Source organism: Symphodus melops (assembly GCF_947650265.1).
Source record: "Symphodus melops genome assembly, chromosome: 21".
Classification (NCBI taxonomy): Eukaryota; Metazoa; Chordata; class Actinopteri; order Labriformes; family Labridae; genus Symphodus; species Symphodus melops.
This window is the reverse complement of record NC_136711.1, coordinates 6,883,470-6,909,146: the sequence shown is the minus strand read 5'-3', so window position 1 is coordinate 6,909,146 and position 25,677 is coordinate 6,883,470. Positions and strand designations below refer to the sequence as shown.

Sequence of the window (25,677 nt, the reverse complement as noted above, 5' to 3'; positions counted from 1 at the left end):
CTTTTATTTCCAAGATCTTAGAGAAAGTGGTAGCTAATCAGTTGTGTGATTTTCTCCACAACAACAGCTTGTTTGAGGAGTTCCAGTCGGGATTTAGAGCTTACCATAGCACTGAGACTGCACTAGTTAGAGTAACAAATGATCTTCTGTTAGCCTCAGACAGGGGACTTCTATCTGTGCTTGTCCTGTTAGATCTTAGTGCTGCTTTTGACACAATTGACCATCAGATTCTGTTACAGAGACTAGAACAATTGCTTGGAGTTACAGGGACTGCTTTAAGTTGGTTTAGATCCTATTTATCAGACAGATCTCAGTTTGTGCATGTTCATGATGAGTCCTCTTTGTACACCAAAGTTAGCCATGGAGTGCCTCAAGGATCAGTGCTTGGTCCGATTTTATTTACATTATATATGCTTCCTCTAGGTAGTATTATGAGAAAACACTCCATGAACTTTCATTGCTATGCAGACGATACTCAGCTCTACATAGCAATGAAGCCAGAAGACACCAACCAGCTTTGTAAACTAGAAGCCTGCGTCAAGGACATCAGGACCTGGATGACCAGAAACTTCTTACTGCTCAACTCAGACAAGACTGAAGTTATAGTGATTGGACCTAAGAACCTTAGAGAGACTTTCTCTGCCGATATGACGGCCCTTAGTAGTATTAGTGTAGCCTCTAGTACCACTGTTAGGAACCTAGGAGTTCTATTTGATCAGGATATGTCCTTTGATTCCTACATTAAACAAATTTCAAGGACAGCTTATTTTCACCTTCGTAATATCTCTAAGATCAGGCGGATCCTGTCACAAAATGATGCTGAAAAATTAGTTCATGCATTTGTTACCTCCAGGTTGGATTACTGTAATTCTATTTTAGCAGGGTGCTATGGTAAATCTCTAAAGACCCTCCAACTCGTCCAAAACGCTGCAGCTCGTGTTCTGACTAGAATGAGGAAAAGGGACCACATTACTCCTGTATTGGCTTCTCTCCATTGGCTCCCTATAAAATCTAGAATAGAATTTAAAATCCTTCTGCTCACCTACAAAGCTCTAAACGGTCAGGCACCATTGTATCTTAAAGAGTTAATTGTACCGTACTATCCGACAAGAATATTACGTTCCCAGAATGAAGGCCTGCTTGTGGTGCCTATAGTCTCTAAAAGTACTATGGGAGGTAGAGCCTTTAGTTATCAGGCACCGCTCCTTTGGAATCGTCTACCAGTCGGGGTCCGGGAGGCAGACACATTAGGTACTTTTAAGAATAGACTTAAAACTTTTCTTTTTGATAAATCTTATAGTTAGGGCTGGCTTAGGACCAGCTCATAGTTATGCTGCTATAGGCCTAGACTACCGGGGGAACTGGCACCAGGATCTCTTATCTCTCTCTCCCTCTCTCTCTCTCCCAGCTTTCTTATCTTATAGTAATAAGATGTCTATAGTGATTTATATTTATTTTATTTATATAGATTTCTGCCTGTTAAAAGGAAGTTTTTTCTTGCCACGCTATGATGGATTAAGCTGGGCTCTTGTAATATAGCCATAAGTAAGGTCCTTTACCTGCTTTTTGTAAACATAACAATGAGCATGGTCTTGTTACCTGCTCTTTTGTTAATGTTAACAGACAAACAGTAAGGTCCTTTACCTGCTTTTGTAAAGTGTCTTGAGATAACGCCTGTTATGAATTGACGCTATATAAATAAAGATTGATTGATTGATTGATTGATTGATCATGGAGAAATCTAACAACTGCTGTAGCTTGGTTTCTCAAAGTGAAGACAACCCTCTTACAGCTGACTCAAAAAAGAAAGGAGGTTCAGACCATGGTGAGTGGCTTTTAAAATAACCTCTGCAAAATGAGAAAGTGGAGAAGGAAATGCAAGTCTTTAAAACAACGCTCCATGGACAGTGTCTATGTCCTGAAGATCTTGCACAAGCAGAGAATGCAATAATTTCTTTCAGTCAAAAACAAAAATTCAAGGAAGAACTTTCTGTACTAAAATCTGCTGAAAATGGTGTCAAAAGAGGCAGTAATTTGTACAAGCTAAATTCTGTGCTGGATAATGGACTTTTAAGAGTAGGTGGTCGACTGAACAAAGCGATGCCTGAGGAGTCAAAACATCCAATTATTCTGACGAAAGACCTTCACATATCCACACTGTTGTTGAGACATATCCATGAACAACTCCGCCATGCAGGAAGAAATCATATGTTGGCTCGCCTCTGCAAAAAAACTGGATAATCAAAGCAAACTCTGCTGCAAGAAAAATCATAACAGATTGTGTTGTGTGTAAATGACAGCGAGGAAGAATTGGAGAACAAAAAATGGCAGATTTGCCCCTCAAGAGGATTCTGCCAGATAAGCCTCCATTCACAGATGTAGGAGTTGACTACTTTGGTCCTATAGAAATCAAAAGAGGACGAATTCTTGTTAAACGGTATGGTGTGATCTTCACCTGCATGGCAAGCAGGGCAGTACACCTTGAAGTTGCACATACACTTGACACAGATTCTTGTATCCATGTATTAAGAAGATTCATCTGTCGACGAGGTCAAGTTTCAACATTAAGATCAGACAATAGCACAAATTTTATTGGAGCAGAAAGCGAATTGAGGGAAGCATTGAATGGCTTGAACCAGGACAAGATCCATAGTGCTATGCTTCAGCGTGGGATAAGGTGGTACTTTAATCCCCCAGCAGAAACGGTGGATACAGGAATACTTGCCATTAATTCAAGAAAGACAACGATGGTCGAAAGAAAGAAGAAGCTTTTCTCCAGGTGACATTGTTGTGGTGGTTGATTCCACTGCACCATCAGGTTCCTGGTTGCTGGGCAGAATCCTGGAGACTAAACCAGATGCACAAGGTTTGGTGCGCACAGTTAAAATACAGACAAAGAGCAGCATATTGGAAAGACCAATAACAAAGATATGTCTGCTCCAAGAAGCTGTAACAGCAAGGACTGGTGGTAAAGACCAGATCCCAACAGGTGCTATGTTCTAGAACCTCTGGCCCTTAAAGATGAAAAGACTAAAAGGAAGAAATGTACAGTGAAGAATTACTATGGAAGATTACATGCCAATACATAGTACATGCTTGTTTGAAAAGATGTAAAAAAAAAAAAGAAAAAAAGTACTGTTTATAGCTCCTTTAACTTTTTGTTATTTTAATTAGGGGCCGGTGTGTAGGAGCCATTTAGTGTTTATAGTTATTGGCATGTTATTTAGTTTAGATATTTCTTGTATATTATTTTCCACTAGGGACACTGAAGGCACGGGGGGGTGTTTATACAGAGCATAGGTGACAGGAAGGGGAGGGAACAGGTAGGGGGAGCACAAACAGTTCTCACCAGACCAGCACTCATGTTACCACCAGCACGAAGAAAAACCACTGGAAAATGGTATGTTTTGTTCTCATTTTTTATCATCAATTCACTACAATAAACCGTCAAGTCAACAAGAATTACAACTGGACTCTCATGATTTGCATCTGCGTAAAACTTCATCCCTGCCTGCCTGTTAATAGCAATCAATGAAAAGGAGGTACAAAATTGGAAAATTTCCATTACAACGTCATTACAGTGCGCAATCCTGATTTTCGCTGCCGCCGAGGAGATGGGAAAACTATATATATATACATACACACACACACTATATATGACCCTACCCTAACCCTTTACGTATATTGTCTAAAAAATCAGTGAAAATCAGGATTGCGCACTGTAATGACGTCAGTTAAAAACATTTTTTAGTTATTTTTTGTATTTATATATGGATTGAAACACATTTGTGTATGCATTGAAAATGCATTTGTGTATCGAGTGATATTTATATACAACTCCCAAATACATTTGTGAGTCATTTTTCGTGCATTTATTTATTTCTGTGTGCATTTATTTATTTTGAGACTGTTCTGGCTCCATACTAAATTAGCCTACCTGAAGATGACATCAGAGACACTCAGTGTATTTGTGACATGTGAGCTTTTTTGTCTGCTGTGGCTTGATGCTCACATCTAAAGTCTCTGTCTCTCTCACTTTCTCCCTCCACTGTACTATTAAAACACTGATCCCAAGGCAGGTAGAATAGCCCCTTTGTCATAGCTTGTATAACTTGAACAGCAATATTAACAAATATGTAAGTGAGTAATGACATAAACATTTAAATATAATTATAATTAAATGTACCTCACATATGTGAGGTACACTTAATTATTTCAGTGTGCCAACATGCGTTTTGTAATGACAGATTTTGCGTTTTAAAATCTGAAAGCTGTAGTCTTATAATTTTATCTTTAGTGAATGCTAAAAATTCCCACCTGTCTATAAGCCACAGCACAAAATAAGCTTTTCAGCGCAGAAATATACTTAATTTAAACCAACCAACCAAGCTAACCAATTCACCCAACGTGCGTGACAATAATCAATTTATCTGATATAAATTTGTTTTCATGTACTACAGTATATTAGCAAATGCAATGGTCTATAACATAATAATTTATTATTACATATTAGAGTGCTTACCTTCTCGTACGGGCAGTTTTTGTAGTGTTTGATTGGGCTTGTACAAATAAAGACATCTGTACTGTGGAGAAATAGAGACACAACAAAACCTTACTAAAAACATAAAAGCATTTTTTGTATCACAGCTACTTTAACTACTAATAATCACGTTTTTAATTGCAGCATATTTTATTGTATTTGAAAAAAAAAAATAAGTTAGTGGTTTGGCTCAAAACTGGCATCTAAAGAGTTAGTTTTTCATTATTATTCATTAAAGCGTGAAATAAATTAAAAAAGAAACCATGAAAAAAATGGAATACATTTTTTGGAAAAAAATAATAATATTTCACAATTGTAGTTTAAAGTTTAAGGTACAAATCTTGCAGTTAACAGTCCCAATGTAACTTCTGCTTAGCAGGGCACAAGGGTTAAATCTGACAACATGGCTGTTAGTGAAACAACAAAACATGAGGACATCACCCTCTATCAGATACAATCAATATTACATCACATTCTGTGATTTTATCAGCAGCAGGCAAATCAGCTAGCAAATGACATGAGGGAACTGCACTATAAAGACTTACTTATCCATCTGGGCAATCTCCTTGATCGCCTCTACTCCTCCCGGTAGCGGGTCCAGCTCTATGAAAAAGTTCTTCGATTCCCAGATACTGGTGGCTTTTTCCTTAGGTTACAAAAAAAAAACACAAACCCCGACATAAGTTTTATACACTAAAATAGACACTGATATGAGTATTTTATTCATGTAACTGTAGGCTATAAGCTTAAAGAGAAATATCAAAAGGGAAAACTTTCCAGGGTCAGCATGACGGTTATTTCAAGATAACACAATCATAAACCCAAACGCTACCGTTTGAAACCTGTAAATACTCAATCTAAGACATCTTCAGTGGATACATTTAAGTAAAAAATACACATCTCAGGGCCCCTAGCACTTGGAAGGTTTAAAGTTTAATTTCCGTATGGTTGCTATTTAGAACACAGTATAGTAGTAGTTTAAGTATATATCACTCACACAAAGGTCACTCCTCAGCCGCCCATACTGCGCTGACACCCAAAACCCCCTTCGGTCATTCAGGGTGATAAAGGGCTCTTCTGGGTATCTGGTCCGGTACTTTCTCAAGAACCCCCCCTCGAAGTCTGCGAGGACACCGTCCATGTCAACCAAAACTCGCAGCGCCTTACCCGAAGCAGTAGAAGACATATTAAGGATGATCCTTTTCAGCGGATAACGAAAAGAAGTTTCCCCTTTTCCGAACTGACGTGTTGCACACAGCAGAGACATTATGACGAAGGAAGTATCCAAAGTAGCCGACAATTTTCAAACACAAACGGCGAGTAGAAACAGTAAATTAATTCAGCATATAAATTACTTTAATAGTTAGCATTGGTTGTTTCGTAGTTATTCTTTTGAAACGTTGTGTTTTATTGTTAACTGCTCTCATTACTTCTGTCCACCCGTCAGTTGCCGATAAACTCACGGTAGCAAACTTTAGCTCATAGGCTATGTGCAGAGCAACGGGCAAGTTAAATAACGAAATGCCTCTCGCCAACGAAAACGTGAACTGTTTGCAGGATGTACGGCAGCAATTTCAAGAATATATTATTCTTAAAACATAATGACGTTGTATCTGGTTTATATTTTCGTGCAACCTTAACTGAAACGATCAAGAACTTTACAAAACTAGCATTACCGCATAAAGGCGAGAAAACGCACCAATGCTGCATTCAAGTGCTCCTCGGATGGTCCCAGTGTTCAAGTTGAGAAGTTCTTCTTCTGACTTCAGTGTGTTCAGATGATTTCAGTTTGAAAAATTGTAACAGCTACTTAAAAGCGTGGATGCTACGAAGAAGATGTGCAAATGTATACTCTTATTATGGTATGAGGTGGGGTTTTTTTGCAAAATAAACTCTACGTAATATTCATAAAAAAGATCATAACGTTTGCCAAACATATATTACTCCCTATGTGAACTATGTCAAGTTTTCGAGTTTTTGTTCTGATTTAAGCAGGTATTATTTAAACTGTGAAACTCGTGTCTGATGTGTCCGACACCACTTGAATGCAACATTATTCACCAACCGTAGTGCCTGCGCCTGCTGCCTGAGGAACATTATATTATTTCTGTCCAAATAAAAATGGAATTTGTTTAACTTATTCAATATATTATAATTCTGTATTTTCAAAAGTCATTACCTTCAATAAAATTAAATGTTTTGGAATTGTGTCAAATAAGAAAACAAAAATACATCAAATTTTTAAATATTTAATTCATTCTAGATTTGTATATAATCTCAAAGTACTTACAGTATCCTACTTACTGTACTCTATAATGCAGTAACGATAAGCATGGTCTTTTCACCTGCTCTTTTGAAATGTTAACAAAGAGTAAGGTCCTTTACCTGCTTTTTGTAAAGTGTCTTGAGATAACACTTATGCTTAGGTCCAACATAACAATACTAAAGAATTACAGTCAAGTTTATAAAAGCAAAAAAACACGGCTACTATAAGCTGTCATATTAATGCAAGATACATTTTTTTTAAATTCAAATACTGTTAGAGTAAGACTGAAAAGGGTAAACATATTAACAGTGTACAAAAGTGTGACATTAATTGCATTGACTAATTAAAAATGAACATTTAATTAATAAATGTGTAACAGATAGGAGTTGACTAATTGAGTTGATTGCTTTGCCCACAAAAGACAAGTCACAGACAATATAATGTACAAGTTTTATTAAAAATGCAAGATTTAAATTTATTCCTACCTCTATACAAATCAAGAAACGTAAGTATCCAGTTCACCATCAGTGGCCTTTAAATCAATTTAGATGAGTTCCTACATCTTCCAACGTATAAATACCAGATTAAATGTCAAACGTTTCTGGGTAAAGTGGAAACTAGCAGTAGTTTAAAAGACAAAACAGGCAATTTGTCATAACGTAAGCATAATCAGTTCTATAGTTATTTCTTTTAAATCGTGTAATATAGTATTTTTCAAAGTAAAGCTAGATGTCAGCAATTATTGTGACTGGCTCTTTAAGATTTCAGTGGATGTTTCGTAAACGTCGTTGCAGTCCGTTCTTGTATTACAATCTCGCGATAGCTTTACATCTTGTGGCGGCTGTGTGGCCCGTTGCCCCTTGTTTAATCCGGACGGAGTGGTCGATGACGTTTGAATGAAAAACAGTGCACATTTTCTCTACTTCGGACCCAGGAAATAATGGCTTCTGCATTGGAGCAGTTTGTGAACAATGTGCGGCAGCTCTCCGCTCAAGGTATGGCGGATGAATGTCTTAGATTGGAAAGTATTAGCTCGTTAGCAATTACATGCTACCTGCTGCCCTACCGATCGCGAAGCAGCCCAAACTGGCCAGAGCCCTCCTTTTGCTTTATCATGTAAACATGACGCTAAAATGACTTTCTCTTCCGATAGAGTTTGTAAAGTACCACACAAATGTACATCCGTTTTCGAAGATTCCAGTTATAGCTGCGAACTTGCTAGATTTTGGGTTAAAAATTTACTTTTTGTTTTTAGAGTAGAAAAATAATTTCTGGGGATCGACTACCGGTAGTTCCGCCTCGTCCCCACATGATTGGCTGGCGAACGGAACCCATGTATACAATTGGTTTAGGTCATCAGTCAATCCCATTTGCAATAGCTCTTTTGCAAGGCCTTGATAGAACGCCTGATCGGCCAAATTAAATAGGTATACACATTCCATGTATGTACATTTGTTCAAATAAGCCTCTTGTATGTCGTGGACAGGATGTTTTTTTTGTGTGTGTGACAAATTTGAGTATTGGAAAGGTATTTATTTACTTACAAGTACTGATATTGAGGTATTGTTGTTGTTAAAAGATTACATTTGTTTTAAGCATTTGCTTTTTACAATTGTACAGACGCATCCCTGTAAATGTCTGTATCTTTCTCTCTGTACAAGAACTAAAGGGTATGATAGAAGGTCTAAAAGGGCGAACTTTTTCTCTGTTTTCCTGGCCCTCAAACACCCAGGTCAGATGACTCAGCTGTGTGAGTTGATCAACAAGAGTGGGGAGCTGCTTGCCAAAAATCTGTCCCACCTGGATACGGTGCTTGGGGCATTGGACATCCAAGAGCACTCCCTGGGAGTGCTGGCCGTACTGTAAGTATACTTTTCCAACCTTTTATTTTTATTTATTTAATTTTTTCCACAAAGCAATCTGGTATGAAACGGTACAGTTTGGTTTAATAAAGCCTGGTCATCTTTGCGTTTCCACAGCCAACCGTGTCCTATTTGGTAGGTGGTGTGTAAGCGGGATGCCGATAGCTATGTACTAGCGTGACATCCTACCAGCGTGACACAGTGTACCTGGCTAACAAATTTAACAAACAAGAAAAATGCAGACGAACGATGGAAGACATCCAGCAATTCATCTACTTTTTCATTGGCATGTGGCTCTTTGTTACAAAACACAATTAAGCTTTGTTTCAGAGAAGTCTGTTTGCCCCGAGGAGAAATAAAGCAGAAAAAAAACAGTCGACTGGGAATTTAAACATGACGGGGTTGTGTTTGCCGCTGTCGCTCAGGAATTGACAATTCTTTCAACCACTAAACTGACTGCAGTGTTTCGCTCCACCTTTTAAGGTCTGAACAATATACTTGGCACCCCAACAGAAGGGTATCAAAAAGTACGGGTCGTTAATTTGGGGATCTTTCTGGCTTTAATCAATGGAAACGCCACAAAATGCGTGCTGTACCAAGACAAACCGAACTGAACCGCTTGGTAAAAATGGGGCTTGGGGTTGTATGAACCAACTTATTGGCAAATAAATCTGTTATTGTTGATAATTCTGTTTTAAAAACCATGCTGAAATGACTGTTGAGAAGATGTGAAAATGGTAGTTAAAGATGTTCAGTTGATTTGCAAATTATAGAAAACCTTAAAGTGGGAAATTTGTAAAATAAGGGGTTTTTTTCTAAAGTTTTATCAGTACACTATTTATCCACATCTGTTTCATAAACCTCAAACTTTGAAACGATTTTTCAGATTGCCCTGTAAAAAATGTTTCAATGGAAAAACTGAAAATCTGTCTGCATTTGGAAATTATTTGATACAAAGTACACGCCAATTTTGCAATTTCGTTCTTTCCATATTCCCCAACCAGTTCTCATTGTTTCTTTTCAAGCTATTTTCTATCTCACTCTTTTTTTTTTCTTTTCTTTTTTAGATTTGTGAAGTTCTCCATGCCAAACATCCCTGACTTTGAAACGCTTTTCTCCCAAGTTCAGCTCTTCATCAGTACTTGCAATGGGGAGCACATAAGATATGCAACAGACACTTGTAAGTCAAGATTCGGATAAGTCCTGCACTTCTGAATGTTTTTAATTCATGTGTGTGCTACTTGTCAAGTTGTTTTCAGTTACAAAAAAACAGATCTCTGCAATGATCTGCATTAGGTTTCAGTTCAATTAATTTAAAAAATGTGTCCCCCAGGGGGAAATTCAAAGTAAATTAGGTTTGGGATGTACAAACCCACAGAATGTGATTATTTGCAAAACATTAAATCTTTAATCGAAAAAAGTACAAAGACAACATATCAAACAGCTGAGTTCTCAGTTAATTACAGCCTGTAAATTCTTTGATTTTGATTTGAAAAAACAAACATTTACTAAGAAATTTCACCAGCTTACCCTGTATGTAATAAAAGCGCTCATTCTGCTAATATACCTATCATGAGAGAGATGCCTGGTTGTCTGTCAATCCCACCCCTCAGTGTGTGACTGTTGGGACAAGGGAGCACTCGGCTAAGATGAGATGCCTATGCTTCATAAATATTAGCCAATAGTTGAGGAGAAAATGGTGTTTTACGATATAGAGATGGACATTATAGCTGCCATTTTATGGGCTGCTTAAAATAACAGGAAAACACCTGTGGTAGCAACATGATGCCTACATAATAAGGATGAAAGTGTTCCCATTTCCTCCTTTAGTGTCTTCTCCTCTGTCCACACCTGTGCTCCATTTCTCTCTCCGAATTCTCATTTGCAAGAATTCCCTGACTGTTCAGAATTTTGGAAATCCAACTCACAAAAAATATAAAACAAAGAAAAGAATAAAGTGATATGATAAGTTTTCAGACCCCTTTAAATGTGTCACTTTGTTTCATTGCAGCCATTTATTAAAATCCATTTTAAAAAAATTAAAAAGTTCATTTTATTTCTCAATGTACACTCAGGCCCCCATCTTGGCAGAAAAAAACCAAAATGTAGAAATGTTCGCAAACGTATTAAAAAAGAAAAACTGAAATACCACATGGTCATAAGTATTTAGACCCTTTGCTCAGTATTGAGTAGAAGCACCCTTTAGAGCCAGTACAGCCACGAGAATCCTCTCCAGGTCTGTCAGGTTGGATGGTGAACATTGGTGGACAGCCATTTTCAGGTCTCTCCAGAGATGCTCAATTGGGTGTAGGTCAGGGCTCTGGCTGGGCCAGTCAAGGATGGTTACAGAGTTGTTCCGAAGCCACTCCTTTGTTATTTTAGCTGCTTAGGGTCATTGTCTTATTGGAAGGTGAACCCTCGGCTCAGTCTGAGGTCCTGAGCACTCTGGGAGAGGTTTTCTTCCAGGATATCTCTGTACTTGGCCGCATTCAGCTTTCCTTCAATTGCAACCGAGTCGTCCTGTTCCTTTCCTTGACTTTGTGGAACTTTCTCCCATCTCCCTACTGCATCTCTGGAACTCAGCCACAGTGATCTTTGGGTTCTTCTTTTCCTCTCTCAGCAAGGCTCTTCTCCCACGATTGCTCACTTTTGGCTGGACAGCCAGGTCTAGGAAGAGTTCTGGTCATCCCATACTTCTTCCATTGAAGGATTATGGAGGCCACTGTGCTCTTAGGAACCTTGAGTGCTGCAGAAATTCCTTTTGTAACCTTCTGTGCCTTGCCACAATTCTTTCTCTGAGCTCCTTGGGCAGTTCCTTCGACCTTATGATTCTCGTTTGTTCTGACATGCACTGTGAGCTGTAAGGTCTTATATAGACAGGTGTGTGCCTTTCCTAATCAAGTCCAATCAGTTTAATTAAACACAGCTGGACTCCAATGAAGGAGCAGAGCCATCTCAAGGAGGATTAGAAGAAATGGACAGCATGCAAGATAAATGAGTGTCACAGCAAAGGGTCTGAATAGTTATGACCTTTCTTCAATATATTTGCAAAAAAATCTGCATTTCAAGATCAGGGGTGCTGAGTGTACATTAATGAGAAATAAAAATAACTTTTTTGATTTTAGCAAATGGCTGCAATGAAACAAAGAGTGAAACATTTAAACGGTGGTTTATCCACTGACTGTGGAAAACCACTTTGTTTCATTACATTTTCTAACAGGGTTTTTGGAGCAGAGGAGCAATGTTTTATATAATTTTGTAAGTGGAACGTTTTGGCCGTCTTACTTGAAGTAGGATTTTATCAGATTAATCTATTGCTTAAAATGTCCTTGCGTTGTCCTCGTTGAAATAAGCAAGGCTTTCCATGAAAAATAAGCTTTTTTGGCACCGTATGTTGTCTATTCTTGTCTACAGTTCAGCATAAACAGCGCCTTCACAAATGGGCAGGTTCCCCATACCATGTCCTCTAATGTTCCCCAGTGTGCCACCTCAGATGGTGTCTTTAGAACTGTGCCCTGATAAACTGGATTGTCCCTTTACGTCTTTAGCCCAGAGAGCAAGGCTTCAAGGATTTCGATACACAAAGTTACATTTTGGCTAGTTAGACTTCAGGACATCTTTCCAATTTTTGGGGGGGGTTATTTTAACACCGAGAGTGTTTGTGCGAGCACACTTTGGATCGCCGTAATTATGTTGATGTTTTGGGGCCTTTTTGTGCCTTTATTTGATTGGGAGTTGAATGTGACCAGTGCAACGAGGACTGCACCTTCTGTACATGGGGTGCCTGTAATACTAGCGTGCCCATTTTAAAAAAGTGGATACTACGACGACGATCAGTGAAATGTTACTCAAAAATAATTTATTATATTTCAGCAAAAATAATGTGCAATACGTGCACAAATTAAAAGTATGTCAACATGAACAAAACCTATTTTGTCCCCCATTTGATGCATTTCCGACATGAAATCTGTAAGTCGGGTACCTTCATGAATTCACGAGTTGTGGTTCTGACTTGAGCAGGTGTTTCATGTGCATTTTACAACTCAGAAAGTCGTTCTTCCAATGTGTCCAACACCACGTGAATGCAACATGAGATCCTCTATGTCAGCGGAAGTGGCCTGTGGTGCTGTACACTGTTTAATGGACATAAACACACATAGGCTAAAGTACACGCTCATGCACAAACGGGATCCTATTGACATGCATTAATGGAGAAGTCTCAGAGTGATAGCAAGCGCTCCACAGCATTTTTGGGGCTCAATGCCTTGCTAAGGGGCACCTCGGCAGTGCTCAGGAAGGGGATTGGCATCTCTCCAGCTACTAGACCAATTTCTGGATTTGTTCCGTGCCGGGGCTTGAACCAGCGACCCTCCGATTCCTAACCCAAGGCCCTACAGACTGACCTACTGCCGCCCCAGAAGAGTTCCCCATCTGCAAATACCTTTCCAGAACTGACTAACTGAAAGTTAGGGTGTATTCACACCTACATTGTTTGGTTTGCTTGAAACGAACTAAAACCCTTGTGCGGACCCTTTTTGGTTAGCAGCACAGTGTTGTTTGTTTCTATTGCCTACTTCTTTGATATAAGACGCAGAGGTAATCTTTAGTCTATCTTTCAGACACTTTAACTGGTGTTTCATCGCTCTGTTCTTTTATTATCCAATACATTTAAATCACACAGATTATGAACAGAACAGCAGCTGCAGCAGAGTTTTCCTGGTGCTTTTCCCCCACGGCTGTCTGATCCTCCTCCTTTCCCCTGCGACACATACTTCATTGATAACCTCGGCCACGTTTATCATAACACCGGTTGATTGCCCACACATAGGTCTACATTTTTTTTACACAAGGAAAAACTTTCGTACTTGTACTAAATGGATGAAATTGTTGCATAAATGTTCAATACTAGGACAGCGAGTGCAACACGCAAGTTCTCCATGATTGTTTACTTTCATTTTGCGATTATCCCTTTACCCTGCCCCAAACCTTTTTATCCAATGATTGAACTATGTTTGCACACATGTTTTTGTTTATGAATTCTGGGCCTCTTGCAAAAAGTGCAATGTGTAAACAAACCGCACCAAACCAAAAAAGAAACACTGTATTTGGTCCGAACCAAAGAAAGTGGACTGAAGGACTTTCCCGGTGTGAATACACCCTTAAAGATCCCCGACTGCTTTAATTGAGAGGATTGAAAATATCTTTATATCATACTATTATTAAAAAAAAAAAGCCCCCCCCCCAAAAAAAATAAGCTTAAGCAAAAGCAATTTCTCAGCTCAATTTCTCCTAATAGCGGACAAAAAGATGAGGCATTTGTCACCAACAATTCATGTTACATTTACATGACAGAAGTGCATTATTTAACAAGAGGTGGAATTTTTATGGGATATTTTGAGTGTTTTAAACATGCTTTTTTTGACGTTTGGTTTATTAGTATTGTAGTAATTTTAGTAACATAAAGAGTGCTATCTCAAAAAAACAAATTGAAGTCACTAGACTGATATGCTGCCTTGATAAGCCAGCTGTTGTTTCATTTTTTTCCATTTTTAATTAAGAAAGAAAACAAGACTGACTAAAAGAACTTGAAGATGTTAATGTCTACATACTTAATTGATTTATTTGTTCATGGCACATATATATGTTTGGGTGTGTTTGGCAGGCCACAGCACAGTTTGCACTTGTAAAGGTTCAACACAGAAAAAAATCCTCATATGAATATGTTGTCATTAACAAACTGAGTGTCTTTGATGCAAACATCCAGGCATTTTTTAAATGATCAAGTGTTTCCAAACGAACAGAACAGATCAGCGTTGCGCACTGCTGTTTCATCAGCTATGTGTAGTGTTAGTACCACCATAATCTAATGCTGTCACTGACTTTTCATGCACCATTAATCTAAACTATTCAAGGAAACATTTTAGCGCTGCTAAACCAGCAGACTTCTGTATGATCAGACAAGCCTGTGTGTGATATCGTATTTTGGATAAGAGGGAAAGAGCTGGTAGTAAATGCACAACTGCAGTCAACTCTATTTAGAAATAATGTCATTCTGAAACTGAAAAGTAATTATCAGCACACTTTCACCTCTCAGTGACCTAAAATTAACCTTCTGTAAATACATTACAAATATCACACTTCAATTCAGGGTTTAAAACGTACAATCACTTGAAAACTTGCATTAGTTTAAGGAAATCAAACATTTTTGGTAAAAGTTTTTTCTTGAAAATGATTGTAACGCATAAACAGTAATGTTTGGTTGTGTTCTACACATCCATCTGAGCAAATCAATCATCTATTAACATTTCATTTCTTTCTTCTTACAGTTGCTGGTCTCTGTCACCAGTTGACAAACGCCCTTGTAGAACGTAAACAGGTAAGACTGCTGATGCTCAAGGTTGTTTGGTTGTAATGAAAATTTTCCCCAAATAAATGTTTTTATTAATTAAGTTGATCATTAAGTAAAGAGTACCCAGTTACTGTTGAATACATTCAAATACAATGATAGATTAGGTAATAAATAGGCAAAACAGTTGATCCATTCATTGCCCAGTGAGTTGCCATTGTTGTAGTCTTAGTGTAGTGAGTTGGCAATAAATACACCCTTGAGATTCAGCTTTGAAGATATCCTTATCTTTGTCCCTCTAGATTTTTAATATTTTGATGCTGTTTAAAGTGTTCTACAGGCTGTCTTTGAGTAACTCTGAATCTGCCACTGAGTACTTTTTTTCCATCTCTAACAGCCATTGAGGGGTGTTGTTGTCCTAAAACAGGCAATAGACAAAATGCAGATGAACACAAACCAACTTACCTCAGTTCATGCAGATCTGTGTCAGGTGAGTGACTTTCCTTCCTATAGAATCCCAATGTCATTCATGCTAAATGTCATCATGTTTCAGCTTGATTTTTTTTTCTTGTTTGCCAGAGATTGTAATGCTTGTAGCTTCTCTATTTGCTAGGGGTGTAACCATTCACTCAACTTGCAATACGATTTATGATGCACGATACTGGGTTCACGATACGATTCTGATCGTGCCTGAAGATGAAAGAATTTACTGGCCAAACATGTTTTACACCTGCTGAAATAACAAATTGTGTGCACGTCACATACACATTTGTTGCTGTACATTTAATTGAGAAGGCATTATGTTCTGTTGAATTAATCACAAATTGAAATCACAGATTCAAACATTTTATCAGAGCAGGAAATTAAAAAAAAACACATTTGCCTGTTTTTATTTTTTAAATAAGTAGTTCCCAGAGCCCCTCTAAACCCCTAATGCATGTTACAGACTAAAAACTTAAATCCATCAGAGAATAATATATTATTCTACAAAACAAATCCTCTCTTGATTTAGCTTTGACAATATTAGACAGTTCATATAATCAGCCTGCTCATTATTAGTTATGTGTGTATCTCTGACTGCTCCTGCTGAGCATGCATTCAACGCACACTACCTGCAGTATTTATAACTCAGCGCTGTTTTACAGAATCTGAGTGGAGATGTTTACAGACTGCAGCTACAGCGACTGTAAAAGGACGTTGTTATTGTTATGGTAGCTGCAGACACGGTGAGACTGAAAGGAGAAAAGTCGACTCTTTGCCCAGATCACGTGTATTCCCAATTCATTCGTATGGATCAAGGATCAACTGTGTTCTGAGGCACTAAAAAAGTTAAGCGGCGCGCAAGTGTGTCTGTGTGAGTGTGCGCGTTAGCACTGAGCTGTCTGTAGGTGTGTCAGACTCTCAGCGTACAGCAGAGATTGGAGCAGGTAGCTGCAGCTACATAAAATGCGCTTAATACTCAAAGCATAGTTTAGATTACTTTATAGAAAAACATTTACCCACTCTGTGGCAGATAGCACTCTGAAATGTACTCACCAAATGAAAAATCTAGCCCCGATTTGACTGGTGTTGATTTCGGTCCCTGTTACTGCGATTCATTTTTGAAAGTATTGATGTGAACCGTGATATCTCTTTAACTGCCTCACGATTCATTTGTATCTCCCTATTATTCTTTATCAGTGCCAAAGTTATTCCCAATTGTTTTTGACCCCCTCCCTAAAACAATAGTTTATGCATTTTGAGCTGTATTTTTAGTAATTCAATCACAGGCTTGTTCACGATATTCATTTTTTCTTCTAGCTGTGCTTGTTAGCAAAATGCTTTAAGCCCGCCCTGCCCTTCTTGGAGTTGGACATGATGGACATTTGCAAAGAGAATGGAGCTTACGACGCAAAGCACTTTTTATGCTACTACTACTATGGTGGACTGATCTACACCGGACTCAAAAACTTTGAAAGAGCACTGTATTTTTATGAACAGGTACTTCAACAATCTGAAAGGGTTAGAAACTTTCCTTAAGAATTAGTTGCTGATATGGCCAGTGATTTACTTCTCTTGTCCTGATTTTTTTTGTCAGGCCATTACCACTCCAGCTATGGCTGTGAGCCACATCATGTTGGAAGCCTACAAGAAATACATCTTGGTGTCACTCATCCTCCATGGCAAAGTGCAGCCACTGCCCAAATACACCTCACAAATAGTAGGAAGGTTCATCAAGGTACGGACCAAACATTTCTATTGAACTTTGTTGTTGTAACTGTTTTGCAGGTGTTTAATTGAATGTAGGCCTTAATGTTGTGTTATAGCTTTAAATAGAGCAAAGAACTACAGGATCCAAAATGATAAGCTCTCTTTAACAGTTTGGACAAACATGAATATTAACGTCTTCAAGGCAGGTTGCATTCCACTACTGTTGTGCTTGTCTGCATTATTTGGAGGTAGGTGTGCTTTATCATATTAGACCTGAGAGTCTCTCCACTTCAGCAGTCAGTCGTAAATATTTGGTTCAGTCAATCAAGTTTTATTGGTTTTATGCAGTTATATAAGGTACAATCTATCTAATCAATGAAATGTAAGAGTTAAAGTTCTCCATCGCTATGACCGATTTCCATCAATTTCAGAGTTATGATATTTTATTACTTTTCAAAGTATATTTCTGACCTGTTTAACTTAATTTTATGACTATTCCTAAATTTGCTGCGTGCACAAGAGAGCGAGAGAGAGCTTTCTTTTCCCTACTCCTCCCTCTCTTCTGTCATTTACCTTGAGCATTGTGGGGCACGCTGAAAGACACCAACATGTAGTCTACATTGCTGCACAAACATGCACACCCACATTGGAGCACCGGCCGCCATGTGCACCTTCTTACTTTTAGAGCAACAGCACACAGTTGTTCCCTGATCCATTTGGAACAAGCCAGGAACTCTCTTAATCCAGTTAAATGGTTGGTTTGACTTTTCTCTGCTCACTCTTACCGTGTCTGTAGCTAAAGTAACAATAGCAGCCTGCTGTATTGTGTAAACATCTCCACTCTGATGAAAGATGTTTATTGCAAAACCTGCATTAATTTAGAGAGAAAAACATCTAAGTTAAAAGTAGGGTAGGTAATTTCTTCCAGATGTACTTTTTAGGATTTTGGTTAAAATTGTCTTTAGGTCCTTACAGAAATTAATAAATCATGTGCTCTGAAAAAGAAACAAAGAAAATCCATCATCTGTGGCAGTTGTAAGCATTTGCTACTTAAATGCTAGTTTTCGAAAATTACCAACCCTGCCTTTTCTTGAATTGCCCACTGGGGACAAATAAAGTTCTTTAAAAGAAATTTAAGACTACAAAACAAAAAAAAGGTCAGTTCTTCACTGTATTACCATGCTTCAGTAATATAAGTAAGCTCCTTTAATGTCAGACATAACTACATTTATTAAATCCTAGAAAGAAAGGACTAAAATAGTGCATTAAAATAACTTTCAAGTTTAAATAAGACTGTATTATAATGATTATACTATTGTGCAGTAAACGCAGAGATTGGTACATTTAAATTGATCACAAAGCAGTAAAAAGCACAAGCATGAGTAGTTTTGTTCATGATTTAAAGGTAATAAGGCCCTCGATTATAAGAAAATGCATTTGAAGAAAACATGCTGAGAATTGCGATGCAGTATATCGCGATCAAACCTTTTCAACTGCATATTATGTCGACAGTATTAAACGAAGAACTAAATAAAAAATCTCACTTCAGTCTTTTGATTTTTACGATTGAGAGTCAAGCCCACAGACTGACCAACACTGTGATAAAATCCTGTAAAAGTCTGTAAGCACCACAATTTGAGCTGTCATATTCTAATCGAACTTGGAACATGAATTTTTAACAATGCAACTTGTTGCCCTTTTACCCCTTTAGCAATTGAACATTTAAGTCATTTTTGCTATCGTTAAAAATGAAAATGACATTGGATGATATAACATCGCCACACAAAGTATTGCATTACTATGCTGTATGAATTTTTTTACGCCACTGATCATAAGAAGTTTTTTGTTGGCAAGATGTGTTGTAATACGATTTTATATAAGTTTCCACAGTAGTGGCTATTTTCATTTTGCTATGTATCATAGCAAAGCTTCAATAATTAGACTGACTTAGATAGACTAAAGTAATTAAATAGTACTCACGTTGAACACGGTTTTTTTAACCTTTCTCTTTGTCTGTTTTTATCATTTAGCCCCTGAGCAACGCATACCATGAGTTATCTCAGGTTTACACAACCAACAACCCAGCTGAACTGCGCAACGTGGTCAATAAACACAGTGAAACCTTCACAAGAGACAACAATACAGGTCTAGTCAAACAATGCCTCTCTTCCCTCTACAAGAAGAATATCCAGAGGTTAACAAAGGTGGGCGTCTGCCTGTTTTGATACTTTTTTTTCTTGCTTGTTTCTATGTTCCAAATTAGAAGCAGGTGCCAAATTTAAGTGGTTGACAGATATTAAGTGTTTGTAAAGAATTTTTCATTTTCATCTGCTTGCTGTTAGTGTGTTAACCTTACTTGTACTTGTACTTACACTTGGTGTCCTAAGTTAAATTATCAATCCCATTCTGAGCATCTATTTGAAGGTACCATAGCAGGAGGCTTGGGACCTTCGATTATAATGCACAGGCGTTCATTGTGCTTCATTTTAGTCTTCATTGGCGCCTTGTATTAGCTGTTTGCAATCGGGGTTTAAGTTTAGTAATCCTGGAATAAAAACTAGTAGGCTAATTTAGAATGTGCGTGTATGATGATAAATTAAAGAGAGGAAGATTTTTGGTCTGTAAAATAACAGACTGTACGAGACAACATGAATAAACTGCTTTATCCACATGGAAAGTGCAACGAAAAGTAACAACTGACAAAGTTTCAGTCATTGAACCAGGTAATCTTTTTGCGTAAATGCTCTGAATTCAAGTTTCTGTTTGTCTACTGCAGACCTTCCTGACACTGTCTTTGCAAGACATGGCCAGTCGAGTGCAGCTTTCAGGACCTGTGGAAGCCGAAAAATATGTCTTACACATGGTGAGTGGATTCAAAATGATTATAATTAGGAACCTAGATTAATGCACCATCTACCCATTTAGTGGCAATTAAAATAAACGTTTTATACTGTATATTTTGTTTATGTTAAGTCACTTAAAAGAGTTTTAAAAGTTCTATTTTCACAGTAGAATGATGTTGTTGCACAGTTCAAAATAAAGATAAAGGTATAAATAACATCTTTATATTGAAACTTAATTCATTTGTAAAACAGCATTGGAAGAACTTGATGTTTGGTATAATCTGTCATTTGCTTTGAAGAGATGAAGGCTGAGATATTTTAGGAAAAGTGTTACCTCAGTTTGAAACCAGGGATTTAAGAATTCTGATTTTCCAACGTAAAGGAACAATGTGAGTCATGCATAAATGTTACTACAAAAGATTTTTTGAAGGACAGTTTGAAAAAAAATTTTTTTTTAAAAATGCAGATTTTCAGGACATAAACAGACTTAAGTTGCTTGAACCGGTTTTGAAATGTTCAGTAGTAATACTTGTTTGTGTTTATCGTCAGGAGGTGCATGTACTTTTTAAGTATGAAACACCATAAGCCACCATCTACAGCAAATTGCTTTGCGTTAGCGTGATCTAAATCCAATTAGTGCTTTTTTTCCGAATGTCTTTATAGAGATGGCTGTAACCAGCTTTGATGTCACATAGATCCACAACTCCTCAGCTAAAGTTAAACAACAATCACAGCTGTATATTTGCCCTCAGTGATCAGTCAGCAACTTAGCTTCTCTTCTCTATTTTTCTTTCTCTTTCTGTACATGATTTCTGCTAGTGATACATTGAGGATTTCAGTTTGATAATTAATCATGGGGTTCTTCAATACATTGTAAAGGGTAAATGGACACTTCTCATCTTCTGATTCATTCATACCTAAGTCACACACTGACGGCAAAGGCTGCTGTATTAAAGAGGCCATCGGTAATCCATTCATACACATTGAATTTGTGGTTAAGCGTGTTGGCCAAAGACACATTGACATGTGGCTGCAGGAGCTGGGGGTAGAGCTCCTTAACTTCTGGTTCAGAGATGACTGACTATGCCACAGAGGTAGGCTTTAAGTAGAGGTAGGTTTTCTTATTCTAACTGACACAGGATCAACTACCTTTGAGAAATGAGTGAGAATGTGTGGATTAACCTGCTCGGCGTTAGGGCTGCAAGTACTTGCCCAAAGTATTAAAACCGAGGTAGGAGAAGCTTCAGTTTTGACATGACTGGAGGACTGCTCCTAAATCAGTGCATTAACAAGAGGGAAGTGCGGAAGTACCTAAAATGCTTGCTCTCTCTTGCCTGCTGGCATTCTGTCTGTAGTTCCCTCTCTCATGTAGGCGGCAACTTTATGAAGTCATAAAACATTTATTAAAAAAGGTCAGAAATATAGGCTTCTTGGGCTGCCATAAATATCACTGACCATTTGAGTATTGTGTATGTGTGGGAAACACTGAATGTGAGTGCAGCTTGTTCTAAATGCATAGGGAAATAGAAGCAAGGAAATTGCAATCAAGTAGAAATGACATTATTTATGTGTGAATCAAGATCGTGATCTCGTGCAGCCTTACTCTGCGTACTTAGCACAGTGATGTAGTTGATACTTGGGAAAAATGGGCATTGGGGTTTTTTTGTCTACATCTGAGCAATGGGTCAGGATCTTACGAGCGTCTTATCTTTGTCATGGAAAAATGGTCATTGATTTATATTTATCATAACACTGTTCTTAATCATCATAGTAATAAATTAAAGTAAAGTTTACAATACAGCACAGTTAAGACAGCTTAAGATAATCAAGTGCTACAATCCACTGTCTGCCTGTGACACAAACAGCCATATGACATGATGAAATAATTTCACGACACAAGAAACAGTAATCATAATTTGTTGTTTTGTTAATCTATTTGTATTGATTCCTTGTTTCAGCCAACTTTAGTTTTCTTTTTCCACTGGTTAAGTCTGTGCAAACTATCAGACAGTGTCTGAGAGCACCTTGGCAACATCAGGCATGCCTGTTTTATGTTTACCCCCTCCTTTTACGAAAAAAATGAACGATTGACACTTATCAATCTCTGCCGTTAGTGTGTGAATGTGTTTTGAATAGTTAAGTGTGGTTGTAAAAACATTTTTGAGTAGTTAGTAGACTGACCCTCTCAAAAGCGCTATCCAAGTTCAAGTTTGTTTACCATTTATTATATTTTGTTTCTGCGCAGATTGAAGATGGTGAGATCTATGCTAGCATTAACCAAAAGGATGGCATGGTCTGCTTTCACGACAACCCAGAAAAATACAACAACCCAGCTATGCTCCACAAAATAGACCAAGAGGTAAATATGTGGAACAGTTTTTTTTAATCTGGTCTTGCTTGATATGGGATCTTTATCATATACATATTATGATTATGTACTCACCCTAGATGTTTGATTTGTATTTCTGATGTGCATTTTGTCAAGATGTTGAAATGTATAGAGCTGGATGAGAAACTAAAGTCTATGGATCAAGAAATCACAGTAAACCCCCAGTTTGTGCAAAAGGTGAGTCAATTTAAGTTGCACTCAATATTTGGATTTTACCATGCCTTTTGTATTTACATGTATACTTAGTTAAACTGTTTTTTTTTTCTTTTGCATGTGCTCATTTGGTGCTTGATGAACTGGAATGCATACTAATTATGTTTTAAAATAACTGGAACATATGATTTAAGGAATATGAACTTGGTAGAAAACCAACACATTATGCCCTGTATTATATTAAAGTCTTAAGTTTTGATACTGTAACATAACCATAAAAAAGAAAAGGCAATGGTTATTTGTTTTGAGGTGAAATGAAGCAAAATCTTCCTATTCAACATGGACCATGTTAAAGGACAATTCTTTTGGTTTTTTCACTATTGGAATCCAGCACACCAGTTGTAATAAGCCCTGTTTCCACCAAGCAGTCCAATATGGATCAGTACAGTTTGATACAGTAAAGCTACATAATAGTGTGACATAATAGCTGCACGACACAGTCTACCCCGCTAATAAATTAAACAAAGAAGAGAAATGCGCCACAGTAATCGATGACCAACAATGGAAGAAATACAGCAATTCATGGACTTTGTCATTGGCAAGTGGCCCTTTGTTACAAAATGCAATCAAGTTTCAGAGAAGACTGTTCAACAAGGAGAAGTACAGTCAGCTGTCGCTCAGAAAGTGACAAGTCAATGGATTGCAGTGTTTAGGTAAGTCAGAGCAATATATACTTGGCTCCCCAACAGAAGGGTAGCAAAAAGTAGGACAGTACAGGTGGGTAATTTGGGGACATTTCTTGGCTTTAGTCAATGGAATTGCCACAAAGAGCATGCCGTACCAAGACAAACCAAACTGAACCTCTTAGTGGAAATGGGGCTATATAGATACTTGGAGAAAAAGAAAGACTTCACTCAACAGGTTTTTTGGATGATTTTAATATATATATATATATATTTTGTTTTTCAGAGTTTGGGATCGCAGGAGGACGATGTTGGTAGCAAAACATCAAGTTATTCGTGAGGGGCCTCAAACAGGGAAAGAATGCTTTAACCAACATGTTCTTCCCAGGATGAGTAGGAATTTTTTAAAGAAGAAAAAAAACAAATTCTATAGCATAAGGACATTGGTCAAAAGAAACATTTAATTGTATGGAATGATTATACTTTTGGTTATTCTTTCTCCACTGTGAATAACCAAAAGATCTTGACAGAAAAGGAAAAAAATAATAGCAGTTTTGTGAATGTTTTATTTATCAATGTTCAGGTCAGAGCGCCACTCCTACATTTTACAGTAACTCCAAAAAATTAAAACTGGACTTTTTTGTTCCAATCATTTGTGTGACTAGCTCAGCGTTTATTTTTTTTCTGCTGCATGATGGCCGTGAAATATGGGCATTACACGAAAAAAAAAAAAAAAGATTGCTGGCGAGGAATAAATCAGATATATTCTACATTTGTCAAGACTGCAATGATCGTTCCTTATCTCTTCTTTAGGTTAAAATGTAGATAACACCAATAGAAATTCTGTACTATGTATACAGAGGGCCCTTTCTGCACATTGGAGCGGTTGCCAACAGCTGGTGCACAGTTTTTTTGTTTTTGTTTTTTTTTTCCTTTTCTTTAGACTTTTTAGAAAAGATCCACTAGTGATCGTTGGAGCATTGCATTTAAACATTTGGATGCTAGCAGATGGAACCTGTCATTTCATTTGGAAAATTGAGGTTTGCAATTGTGAATTTACTTGTTAATAATAAATTGTTTACCAATATGATATAGTTCTGGGTTACATGCCTTTGTGAAAAATGCAAATATATTGTTCAAAATGTTCTATTAGATGAATTATACAACATTTTGTTCTGACTGTATTTTTTATAAACGGAACACAAAACTCAGTTTCTTCCTTGTTCAAGAATAAGACACAAGGTTGGTACTAAAGTAGCTGCTCTTAAGTAACCTTGGACACAAACAGTAAGAAGAATATAGCAAGATTGAATGTTTGGGTTGTTTAGCAACAGTCATTGTGAAACTAGTTAAACTGGTGAATTAACAAATAATCTGTTGTTGGTTTTTACTTTTCGCCACTATTAGTTTCGGCTTGTATAAAAGTTGTGAAAAGGTGCTCATCAACATCACTCTACTCTTGTGTGTTATGGCTTAATTTACACATCCTTCAATTTAACATTGTTGCCTAAAGTAAGGTAATTTGTTTTTAGCCAGTAAGGCCCTGTGTGCACCTAACTGTGGTGTGTACGCGACTTTGGGCCTACTGTATCCAGCCTCAAGCGGACACTCGACCAGCTACAGGATTTTGCACTGGCTTCATTTTTCAAAACCGGGGGTTCTATCGAAATGCAAAGTGCCTGCACAATCTGAAAGCAGACATTTCCCTCTATCCGTGCTCTAGGCTACTGTTAGGAACTACTTTTCAGTAGGCGTGCAAAGTAGGCCAATATGTGTTCATGCTTCGTGCATCCAAACCATACACAAACCATTCACAAAACCCAGAAGTTACTATCCGTACTGAAATGTTAAGTGCACTGAGGTGGAGCAAATAATTGCCAAAATGACCACAGGGTCTACTGAAACCCCCGATTGAAAAGTCTGCACTCCATACCGAGCTGTGGGTTTTCGGAAAGGGCCCGGAGGTTGCTGCTTGGTCTTACCTTAATATTTTCACACCCTGCATTCATGTGATGTTGGACCCAAAGGAAACATAAGTTTACGAGTTAAAAAAATGCACATGCACATCTGCTCATGTCAAAACAACAACTTGGAAACTCTGGAAAGAAATACAGTAGGTCCCTACTTTTGATGTGCGGAGAAGAGGTGAAACAAGATCTTCCAGAAGTCCAGTTGCCTTTGTAACAAACTCAAAATATTTGAATCTATGTTTCACAAGGTTCAGTGCTAAACAAAATGTATTAGACGACCTGTTATGAAATTTAAAAAAAACGTGTTCAAAACTAACTTTGGTATTGTTAATTATTTGTGAAATAACAGACTTTATCAACTAAATGGTCCCTTTTCACACATAAAACTTTATATTTTGTATGGCCCCCTTTGGACAGTCTCTTTTGTTATTGAGT

At 37.6% G+C, this 25,677-nt stretch overlaps 2 protein-coding genes across 8 annotated transcripts in view; one reads left to right on the top strand and one right to left on the bottom strand.

Annotated features, from left to right (window-relative positions):
• The window catches only part of nt5m (5',3'-nucleotidase, mitochondrial), a 40,120-nt gene extending 33,463 nt beyond the window's left edge, over nucleotides 1-6,657 (bottom strand). The window contains exons 1-4 of one of the 6 annotated variants that reach the window (XM_079372697.1): nucleotides 6,217-6,657; nucleotides 5,538-5,662; nucleotides 5,086-5,186; nucleotides 4,523-4,583 (exon numbers count right to left, since the gene is read on the bottom strand). In XM_079372697.1, coding sequence (XP_079228823.1) covers nucleotides 4,523-4,583; nucleotides 5,086-5,186; nucleotides 5,538-5,662; nucleotides 6,217-6,250 — 321 coding nt within the window. In that variant the 5' untranslated portion in view covers nucleotides 6,251-6,657. Of the gene's footprint in view, nucleotides 1-2,570; nucleotides 2,849-4,522; nucleotides 4,584-5,085; nucleotides 5,187-5,537 lie in introns of those variants that run through there. The other 5 variants (XM_079372700.1, XM_079372696.1, XM_079372701.1 and 2 more) reach the window with 5 other exon arrangements.
• A 640-nt stretch (nucleotides 6,658-7,297) lies between these two features.
• Nucleotides 7,298-24,362, top strand: cops3 (COP9 signalosome subunit 3). 2 transcript variants are annotated; one of them, XM_079372682.1, is made up of 12 exons: nucleotides 7,298-7,311; nucleotides 8,539-8,668; nucleotides 9,736-9,848; nucleotides 14,995-15,044; nucleotides 15,412-15,504; nucleotides 16,815-16,994; nucleotides 17,092-17,232; nucleotides 19,235-19,408; nucleotides 19,981-20,067; nucleotides 22,293-22,406; nucleotides 22,533-22,613; nucleotides 23,559-24,362. In XM_079372682.1, exons 2-12 carry the CDS (start codon nucleotides 8,544-8,546, stop codon nucleotides 23,610-23,612), a joined length of 1,212 nt encoding a protein of 403 aa, XP_079228808.1. In that variant the 5' UTR covers nucleotides 7,298-7,311; nucleotides 8,539-8,543; the 3' UTR covers nucleotides 23,613-24,362. The 2 variants fall into 2 exon arrangements, with proteins under 2 accessions (XP_079228808.1, XP_079228807.1); XM_079372681.1 differs by lacking the exon at nucleotides 7,298-7,311 and adding an exon at nucleotides 7,607-7,801.
• Nucleotides 24,363-25,677: the final 1,315 nt, after the last annotated feature.

Bases quoted from the DNA above. Each gene is read 5' to 3' on its own strand.
- cops3 (XM_079372681.1), top strand. From the start codon at position 7,747: ATGGCTTCTGCATTGGAGCAGTTTGTGAACAATGTGCGGCAGCTCTCC. The intron at 9,849-14,994 runs GTAAGTCAAGAT...TTCTTCTTACAG, and splicing joins AAGATATGCAACAGACACTT to TTGCTGGTCTCTGTCACCAG. The intron at 16,995-17,091 runs GTACTTCAACAA...TTTTTTTGTCAG, and splicing joins CACTGTATTTTTATGAACAG to GCCATTACCACTCCAGCTAT.